The sequence below is a fragment of the Bison bison genome, unplaced genomic scaffold, assembly GCF_000754665.1.
Source record: "Bison bison bison isolate TAMUID 2011002044 unplaced genomic scaffold, Bison_UMD1.0 scf7180017846082, whole genome shotgun sequence".
NCBI classification, from domain to species: domain Eukaryota; kingdom Metazoa; phylum Chordata; class Mammalia; order Artiodactyla; family Bovidae; genus Bison; species Bison bison.
Window position 1 is genome coordinate 22,511 of NW_011476655.1, and position 10,267 is coordinate 32,777.

At 59.0% G+C, this 10,267-nt stretch overlaps 1 protein-coding gene across 1 annotated transcript in view; it reads right to left on the minus strand.

The window, feature by feature from the left end:
• Positions 1-10,267, minus strand: part of LOC104987548 (collagen alpha-1(V) chain-like) — a gene marked incomplete at its 5' end in the record, with an annotated part of 37,124 nt that overhangs the window by 21,051 nt on the left and 5,806 nt on the right. Inside the window, 9 exons of the mRNA XM_010838548.1 lie at positions 810-917; positions 1,014-1,067; positions 2,286-2,339; positions 3,290-3,397; positions 6,059-6,166; positions 7,427-7,480; positions 7,572-7,661; positions 9,303-9,410; positions 10,204-10,257. Of these exons, the coding sequence (XP_010836850.1) occupies positions 810-917; positions 1,014-1,067; positions 2,286-2,339; positions 3,290-3,397; positions 6,059-6,166; positions 7,427-7,480; positions 7,572-7,661; positions 9,303-9,410; positions 10,204-10,257 (738 nt within the window). The remainder of the gene's footprint in view (positions 1-809; positions 918-1,013; positions 1,068-2,285; positions 2,340-3,289; positions 3,398-6,058; positions 6,167-7,426; positions 7,481-7,571; positions 7,662-9,302; positions 9,411-10,203; positions 10,258-10,267) is intronic.

The following is a 10,267-nucleotide window of genomic DNA, read 5'->3' on the forward strand; positions in this document are numbered from 1 at the left end:
GTGTGCGTGTGCGTGTGTGTGTGCATGTGTGTGTGCATGTGTGTGTGCGTGCGTGTGCGTGTGTGTGTGCGTGTGTATGTGTGCGTGTGTGCGTGTGTGTGTGTGCGTGCGTGTGCATGTGTGTGTGCGTGTGTGTGTGTGCGTGCGTGTGCGTGTGCGTGTGCGTGTGCGTGTGTGTGTGTGCGCGTGTGCGTGTGCGTGTGTGTGTGTGTGCGTGTGTGTGCGTGCGTGCATGCGTGTGTGTGTGCGTGTGCGTGTGTGTGTGCATGTGTGTGTGTGTTGCGCACGGGCGTTTAGAAGGTGTGCATGCGCATGCACTCAGAAGCCAGTCTGGTTTCCTTTTCTAATAAGCTACAGCAGTTTCCAACATTCTACAATGAGCAGGAAAACAAACGTCACGGGGTAAGAGAAGCGAAGCTAGGAGTGTCTAGACGTCTGTGAATTCATGGCTCTTCGGGCGTGTGGAGGAGGCCCTGTGGCTCCTTAGCAGCCCCATTTTAAACTTTTTATTGGACTATAGTTGCTTCGCAACGTCATGTTAGAGTCGACTGTACACAAAGCGAGTCAGCTCTGTGCATACACACCCCCTCTTGTTTTGACTTACTGCCCCTTTAGGTCATACAGAGCTTCGAGCAGGGTTCCCTGAGCTATGCACTAGGCTCTCGTTAGTTACCTGTCTTACATGGCGTGGATGGGGTATATACGTCAAGGAGGGAGGGAGCAGGAGGGGAGGGCAGAGGTGTGAGGGCCGGGGAGGCACAGCACAGACGTGGGGAATCGACCCAGCTCTGTGCCAGCTCTGCTGTTACCTGCAGCCCCACGGGGCCCGGGGGCCCGGGGAAGCCTCTCGGACCCTCGTCGCCTTTCTGCCCAAAGAGGCCCTGCTGGCCCCGAGGTCCCGGCTCGCCGTCGGCTCCCTGCGGGGAGACAGAGGAGTGTGCTGAGGACCGGAAGTGGACCACAGCAGCTCGAGGGGTCGGCGACTCCGAGGGCTGTTAGCCGCGGATACTCACGGAGGGGCCTGGCTGTCCGATGGGGCCTTGAGGTCCTGTAGGCCCTGGTGGACCCTGTGGGGAAGAGACAGAGGTGGTGGCTCCTGAGTCGCCGCTGAGGCCACTTGGTGTGGGGGCTGGCGGCCCAGCTCACCCGGGCCCTGCCCAGGCGGGGCCCACCCCGGCCGGGCTGCGGCTCCAGAAGGCAAGAGGCCCGGGGTCCAGCCCTGAGTGTGTGCGGTCGGGGGTGGCCAGAGGGCCCTGTGCACCACCTCAGCCCCATCGCACACTCGAGACACGGGCCGCGGAGACCCCGTTCAGAAACGAGACCTGAGGTCAGGGGACTCCCGCAGGGCTGAGCAAGGGCCTGACTCAGAAGGTCACGCCTGGAGCTCGATGCCGCCCCCAGGGCGCCCCCAAGCACGTTCCACTGTCGGCCCAGGGAGCGCGGGAGAGAGGCCGCACTGTGCAGGGAGCCTGACCCGCCCGGGCCGGCACTGGGAGCACACAGGTCCCTGCCCGCCCGGGACACACACGCCGGCGAAGAAGCCCGCGGTGCAGGCCTCCTTCCGCGGCCCCCGGGAGGAGCTGCAGCCTCGTGACAGCGCTTGTGCAAGAACGCACTAGCACTTCTCAGCAGAATATTTTTTAGGGAAAATTAAGAGGCGTTTGGTCAGGATGCTGCAGCTGCTGAAATGGCCCGCAGCCCTTAGCGCTGAGAGGCGGTGACTACGTCCGTGGGACCAAGATCCTCGAGGACAAACATGCTCCGTTTGCTTATTTCCTTAAACCTGCGAGGGCTTCCTGTTCATCTGGTAATAAGGGATTCACTTGCAGGCGTGTGTCACTTACATACATACACGCCTAACACACACCTGTGCACGCACACACACGTGTGCACAGGCACGCACACAAGATTTCAACGGGGGGGAAAGCCCATCACCCGGTTCCCATCGGTTACGGGTGTGAGTGCTGGTATCTCGTTGTTGGTGATGAGTCGCTCAGTCATGCCTCTTGGCAACTGCACGGACTGTAGCCCACCAGGCTCCTCCGTCCATGGGATTCTCCAGGCAAGACAACTGGAGTGGGTACCTGTGCTCTCCTCCAGGGGGTCTTCCTGACCCAGGGATTGAACCTGTGGCTCCTGCTGCAAGTCCTGCATCGCAGGCGGACTCTTTACCACTGAGCCACCAGGGAAGCCCGGTTACCTTGTAAGGGTGGTTAATGTCAGTGGGGACAGTGCACCGAGCCGAGCACGTGGCCCTGAGCCGTGGCTGCGCCGGGGGCCCTTACCTGCTCGCCTTTGTCTCCCTTGCTCCCCTTCTGTCCTGGCTCCCCAATCTCTCCCTGTGGGAAAATGGGAAAGACCCGTCAGACAGTCCAGTGGCCACTTGCACGTTCTCTGCTCCCCGTAATTAATTTTTCTCAGAGAGTAAGAACCATCTCCTCTCCAGGGGGACCTCTAACTTTCCTAAGATGAAACATTTCCATATATTAATTTGATTTCCTCTTTAATAAGAGAGCTGGAAGAGATACGACCTTGATTTTACGCTTTGCAGGATTGTAGTAGATTTGAAAGTGTGGCAAAAAATCATAATGGAAATATTTACTTCGTCAAATCGGATGACAGGACAGTGTAATAAAGACAACTCAATTACTATGCCTCCAGAACTATTAAAACCCCTCATGCTTCTGCTATGCCGGGCTGTCTCCCACCCCGAGAGGCCAGGCATCAACACTGCAGAGGTGATAGTCAGAAATGTCACCGGAGAGTTCTCACAAATGGGAAGCTAAACCGGAGAGCTGAATTCCTCTGATTTCATTAAACGGAGAACACAATGCTACGGTAACAGCATCAGATTATAAAGCATATTCCTAACGAAAGAGGGCCTTGATGATTCAAGCGGAGACATTTAAAAATAGATACTGAGTAAAACCTCGTTAAACTCGGCTCCACAGATCTGGAATCTGAGATGATCTAGAGTGCTTCTCCTTGCTCTGGCTGCTACAGCAGATGTCTTTGATGACATCAAAACCACAGAAGAGAGCACTGTGTGAGTCCCCTCGAGTGTGTCAGAGGTCTCGTTTGTTACCGCTATTTGGGAGCTATTCCAAAACCATCCGCTAACGCAAGGAATGCCGGATGCACAGCACGGGGTCCCTGTCACCAGAGCCCCCACAGTGCCTGCGTCCCTTGGTTTGAAAGGACCCCCGCCCAGCTCCGACCTGCAGATGTGGGCCAAGCTGGGCCATGCGGGGTCCACAACGGGGCGGGGGCTTCTCCAAATCCCTCTTACCTTGTCTCCATCTTCTCCAGGGGGGCCCACAGGGCCAGCGGGACCGGGGAGCCCCACGGGGCCCTGGAGACCGTCTCGGCCAGCTGGGCCTTGTGGACCCTTCTCGCCCTAGAGAGGAGAGGGGATGACTGTTCAAAGGCAGCTCCATCGCGGGAGCATCCTGCCAGCAGCTCGTCTCCCGGCCAGAGCCCACAGGCGGGAAGCGGGCGGTTCCTGGGGAGGGACCGTCCCCCAGGTCCTCATGGATCTGCCAGGTGCGCCGGGGCGGCTCTGAGTCCAGTCCTGTATCACTGTTCCCCACGCACCTCTGTGGTCAATCCTCACCCATCCTGGGAAGGGCTACTCTCTCCCAGATGGGCAACGGAGGCTCGTTCGTACAGTGGAGCCAGGATCCAAACCAGGGCAACCCGATTCCCAGGTCTATGTGTGCGATCGCCCAAGTCAGTGGCCAGGGCGTCTGAACTCCAGCTCTGGCCAACTTGCTCACTCTCCCGATTTTCTACTAATACCACGCCGCACGCCCCCTGAGCAGGAGCACAAGCACCTGCACACACACGCACACACACGCACACACACATGCACACACACAGGCATGTGCGTGCACACACGTACACACACACACAGGCACACATACGCATACACGCACACACACGTACATAGGCACACACACATGCACACACAGGCACGTGCGCACATACATGTACACACACATACACGGGCACACATATGCACACACACGTACATAGGCACACACGCATGCACGCACACACATACACGTGCACACGCACGCACACACACATGCACAGGCACACATGCACAGGCACACATACGCACACACACGCACACACATGTACATAGGCATGCACACGCACACACAGATGCACACACACATACACACATGCACACGCACACACATGCACACGCACACACAGGCACACATACGCACACATGCGTACACACACGTACATAAGCACACACACATGCACGCACACACACATGCACACACACATGCACAGGCACACATACGCACACACATGTACATAGGCACACACACGCACACACATGTGCGCACACACATGCACACACGCGCATGTGTACACACACACGTGCGCACACACACACCCATCTTCCTTTCCTCACAGCTTTGCTTCACTTTCCTCATCGCCCCCTTGATTATCCCAAATGATCCTCACTGAGTTCCTGCTCTATTTTGCCAGCCATGGGCTACCCCGTGGGGGGCCGGCACCTTCTCACCCAAACCGGGATCCCCGTCTCCCGACAGAACCAGGAATGGAAACAGGAGGGGACGCGGACGGGAAAGCGAGCAGCCTCACGGTCGCTGGCAGGCCTTGCCGTGCCCGTCCCCTTCCTGCACCCCCTTCCCTGTCCTGCCGCACATTCACGCCCTGCTCCTCGCCTGAGATTCCCTGGAAAGGCTCTTCCACAGTTAAGCCAGAACATGCCCAGGCATCCCATGGCTCGGGTGGAATCTTCCTGCTGACACGACACCTGACCTTTGCTCGGCCTTTTCTCCTCAGGCGGCTGTGCTGGGACCGTGACGAGAGTTTCGCGGACGGTGCCACCCTGGGAGGTTTCTGCTCAAGCCCCGACTCTCTTGAAACTGCGAGCCCGAGCCATGTCCACCTGGCTCCGTGTGCTGTGTTTTCTCTACCCGCACCGAGCGCCAGAAGGAGGGGGGCGCGGGCAGAGCCCAGGGGGATCTGCGTCCTGCGGGCCTCAGGGGACAGGCCAGAGGCCTCAGAACTGCCGATGGCACGCCAGACAGATCGGCCAGGCGCCCATGTGTCCAGCGTGGTTCCCATGTGGACTTCTCGCCAGGAAGGCAACCAAGGCCCTCTTTCTAACCCTGAGGCATGGGAAACCCATGAGGCAAACCAGCCTCTCTAACAGAAAGCAATCCTCATAGGTGTCTTGACTCAATGGGACATCATCCAGGTAGCCCATCCCCCTGGAACTCAGACTTCTGTGACATTTGCAATTTGGAGAGGAGCTCTGAGCTGGAATCTGTCTCCATGGCTGAGTGAATGTGAGGCCAGGTGGGTGTTTGCACAATCATGAGGCACATGTCAAATGTGGCTGGGGTGAGGGTTCATCTGGGCAGGAAGGGGCATTTAGGGAGACACTAGGGGAGAGAGGCTGGCGGTCAGCTTCCCAGGGCATGTCTGACTAGATACGAAGGGTCTCTAACTCCCTTCATGGAAGCCGAGACTCCAGACCAGCCCCCACCTGAGCTCTCACAAAGCCTCCAGGCGGGGGCAGGCACACCTGGGTTCGTCAGGTGTGAAGTGTCGGCTGTCAGGGGTCTGGGAAGAGGTTGCTTATCTTCCCATCAGGTCGCCTATCCCTTTTCTTTTCCACACCTGCCCCCAGACCAACACAGCAAGCGCCATCCCAAATATCCACCTTTCCCCTATACTGACCAGCCATGGGCCCAGGCCGGGGTGGGGGCCCCATCCTGTCGGGGTCCCCAGAGCCTGGACTGGGCCCAAGGCCACGTTTGGACAGAGTCTCCACACGCCCCCACGCCCGGCCCTGGCCTGCATGTCCCAGGGCACAGACGCACAGGCCTGTGAGCATCCCTCCAGCTCAGACCACTCTGGGGAAGCATCTGGCCACCTTTGGATGTCAACCGTGACAGCCAGGCACACATTGCAAACTTCACCACCCACCCCCTCCCACAGACCCCAGGGAGACGCCCAGGGAGCACAGCACACAGCAGGGACCGAGCTCCTCTGGGGCAGTACTTACAGGAGCGCCTTTCTCTCCAGCTGGCCCAGGGGGCCCCTGGGGCCCGGGTCTCCCTGGAATTCCAATGGGCCCAGCAGCACCGGCTGGACCTCTCTCGCCTGGAGATCCCTGGGCAATGCAAGAAAGTGGTTTATTTCAAAGGCTCTCCAACTGCGTGGGTATGACTTCCTGAAGCCCCACCCCACCACACCATACCATTCCACCATCTCCTCACTCTAGAGCCCGCCATAGCTCCCCAGGGCCCCGAGTGAGCACAGACTATCCGGTCTGTGCTGAGGCTGTTTCTGAGCCCCTCCCATAACTCCAAGTCCCCGCAGAGCGTCTGAAGACACCTCTTCTTTAAGTCCTGCCCTGGAGGGACCTCGTCTGGGACCCTGGCATCTACTTGGCCCTGTGGGCTCCGCCTGCCCCCGGGGTGCTCACTGGCTGCCCGGCTCCTCCACGCTGTCCGCTCTATGGGGGAGGCTCTGGCCCCGGGACAGGACTGACAGGTGGGCACGTGGACTAATTCTGGGGGTCAGCACTGAGGACCCTGGTTCCCCGGGAGGCATCCTGTTCCCAACCTTTATCAGAAGGAAGATGACTTTTCACCTCACTTCCCCCTGACTTCCCCATCATCATCGCTCTCAAACGGCCCCTAACTCAGGCGGAAGGGGATGTTGTTTCATGGTCCACCCTCAACCCAGCCAGGGGCCGGGGCCGCTCCTGAAGCCCCCACCTGAGCAGATGAGTGGGGGCTGTCGGATGGGCCCCGTTTTAAGGGGGAAGTGAGGCAGATGTCACTTCCCCATAAAGAGTCAGACAAGAGCGGGGGTCTGTGGGCACAGCCTCATGTGGCCACTGAGTCCCCCAGACCATAGCCCGGGGTCTCAAAGGTCTGAATCTTTAGGCCTCGTGTAGCTGAATCTCACGGTTGGGAGGGACCCACTTCAGGAAACAGCACAGCTCTGGGGGCCAGGCCTCCTGCCTGTGCTGAGTCACCTTTGCCCTGAGCGGCCTTGGGTGTGTGGATGGCCCGGCTCGAGGCCCTGGAGCTGTGTGTGCCCGTGTGGGCTGTGCCAGGCCTGGACCCGCGCTGAGCACCTCCACGAGCTCGGGGGCCCACTCAGGCCTCGTCCACACTGCCAGCCCTCCAGGTTCCCTCACACAGCACGGCCCCTCCCCGGGCCTTCCTCACTGGCTGGCAGCTCCGGCACGCTGGCCACATCCATCCCGACTCCACGTCCTCCACCACAGCCTTCCCAGGACCCCCGGGGGACCATCAGAGCCAGGGTGCGTGCTCCCCAGCCCTCGGGACACCTGCTCTCCTGCAGAGCAGGCTTGGAGGGAGAGGGTGGGAGAGGCTTTGTGCTGGGCCAGTACACTCACCGCGGGGCCTGGTGGGCCGGGGGGGCCTTCACTGCCTTTCAGTCCAAGCGCCCCCTGCAAAGCAACGAGGTGTGAGAGGGGGCCGCAGGGAGAAGCCTCCCCGGGAGGGACATCCAACCTGTCCCCCGGCGGACCCCTCACTCACCACTGGACCAGGAAGTCCTCGGTCTCCAGGGAAGCCTCGCAGCCCGGGGGGACCGTCTTTCCCAGGAAGGCCGGCGGGGCCTGGGTCACCCTGGAATCAGGGCCACAGGTCAGTTTCGGGCGATGCCCACAGCCCAGGTGGATGGGGAGTGGGTGGGGCCGGTCTTCTAGATCCACTCGGGAGCTGGGCTGGAGGGGGGCTTCCCGGGGCTCACAGCTTTAAAAGGAACCTCTGGGTCTTGACTTGCTTCACTGGTTGATGGATCCGGGCGCCGGAGCATGGCCCAAGCTCACACCTGGGAGCCTGTGTGGCCAGCTGGCCCTGTGTGTGGCGTGGGAACTGACTCTGTCTGGGACTCTAATCATGATCTGTGGAGTCCTGCTCCCCGTCACATCCTTCAGGGCCACAGTGGCCCGAGCGGGGGCTGAGGGCCTGTCCTTCCCGTGAACCCGGGGATCCTCGCAAAACTGGCTCAGGTGAAGAACTCCGTGGCCAAAGCATTGGAAGCTTTGCCTGAAATGGACTCGCTGCTCAAGATATTCGTCTTGAGCCTGAACCACATTTTCTGAAAGGATTCTCTGTCTGACCATGTACCTTCCTTGAAATTCACTAAGGCTGTGACGTCTTCTAGGACTTTCTCTGGGGTCCCACATGGGAGGGTAGGGGCGTCCTTTCCAAACTCAGCCAGCTCTCTTTATGGTAAATGGCTGTCTCTACGTTATACACACACACGTATGCACAAGCACATGTGTGTGTACTCCATCATGTATGCCTGCATACACACATGTGCGTGTGTGACCTTTCCACTCTTTGATTACTCTTCAAGTTTACTTTGCCGTATGTGGTCACGCAAAGGGCTGGAGAACTTATCTCTCCCGAGTCCCTCACTGAAAAGCTGAAAGAAGAGGGCCGTTCGTTTTTACGCAAAAACACAGGAAGTTATGACCGCCAGCTTGGGGCACCCAGTCTGGGGGTGGGTTTTTTAATTATTTATTCTTTCATTGATGCTTTCAAATCGTGGTGCTGGAGAGGACTCTTGAGAGTCTCTTGGACTCCAAGGAGATCAAACGAATCAATCCTAAAGGAAATCAACCCTGAATATTCATTGGAAGGACTGATGCTGAAGCTAAAACTCCAGTACTTTGGCCTGATGCAAAGAACCGACTCACTGGAAAAGACCCTGATGCTGGGAAAGATTGAAGGCAAAAGGAGAAGGGGGTGGCAGAGGGTGAGATGGTTGGATGGCATCACCAATTCAATGGACGTGAGTTTGAGCAAATTTCGAGAGGTAGTGGAGGACAGGGAAGCCTGGCGTACTGCAGTCCATGGAGTCGTGAGTAGTCGGACATGACTTAGCGACTGAACGACAGCTTTCGTGTCTTAAAGTGGAGAATTTTTTAAAGGGTCACTTTCCGCTGACTTCAGCTTAGACACATGAAGTGTCAGACTTCTGTCCATTTCTGGGAACGGGTGGGCGGCCACTCTGGGTGCCCTGGGGAAGAGGTGGTCCACAGCCCCCCATCATCTCTGTCCGGGAAGCTGATCAGCTCAGGCCCTTCTTCAAAGTGAGCAGAGAGGAGCTGAGTCCCTGGTCTGAGCGGGTGCATTGGCATGAAGAGCAGCTGCTTGAGAATCACACATTCATCAGAGAAAAGCATCAGAAAGACACAGACCAAGGGCTGAAACCGTCCCCAGGAAAGTCTGCTCGGGACAAAGGTCCCAGCCACTCACCTTCGTCCCTTCTTTCCCGGCCAGGCCCGGGAGCCCCTGTTCACCGGGGGGGCCTGGGGGCCCAGGGTGGCCACGCTCGCCCATGGGACCAGTTTCCCCGGTGGGACCCTGCGGGGAAAAAGCGTGTCAGCCAGTAAACACATTCCAGGGACATGCAAGAAAGTAACCTTCTCTGCCTCAGTCTAAGGACAGCCTGGTCACAGAGGCGAAGGGCCACTGCGAGCCCACCAGGCCATCACCTTCCTTTGAAGGTCTTCTCCTTCTGGTAAAAACCCAGGGAGAGCAAAGCGCACTGGGGGTGCTGTTCACCAGCTACTGCCCGGCCCCCACTGTGGTCCTGAGTCTCGTCTCCAACGAAGCTGGCGGGGCCTGCGTTTCCTGGGCCTCGGGGGGAACCCCTGTGCAGGGAAGGGCAGGGGGCGCACCCTCGTTTCCTGGGTCAGTATCTTATTTACCGCCACGTTAGGCACAGACTTTCTGGGAAGCAAGGTGACTGTGCCCCGTTTTGCGGCCCTGAGCCTGCAAGCCCATTCTTGCACAGATCCAAGGTTAGAACGGCAGCCCCGGGCACTGGATCCAAGGCGGGGAGTCAGGCTGCATGGACCCCAAGGGCTGGGCTGCCCGGAGGGTGGAAGCCGGACTCCCCGGGCCTGCCTGGTCTGCCCACAGGGTTGGCAGCTGGCTCTGCCCGCTCGGTTCGCGTCATGCGATCACTCCCCATCTCTGCACCTGCTCTGCTGCGTGGAAAGCACCTCTGAAGCAGTGGTCTAGGCCTTATGACGCCTCCCGGCTGCACCCATACCCTGACGATGCAGGGATCTTCCACCCTGAGCGTGACCCTGTCTCCCAAGTGGGCGGGGACCCGGGATGACCCCAGATGCCAGCGGGGCCTGTATCTCACCTGAGGGCCGACCACACCCGGGGGGCCTGGAGGGCCGGTCTTGCCTTGGAAACCCTGCGAAGAG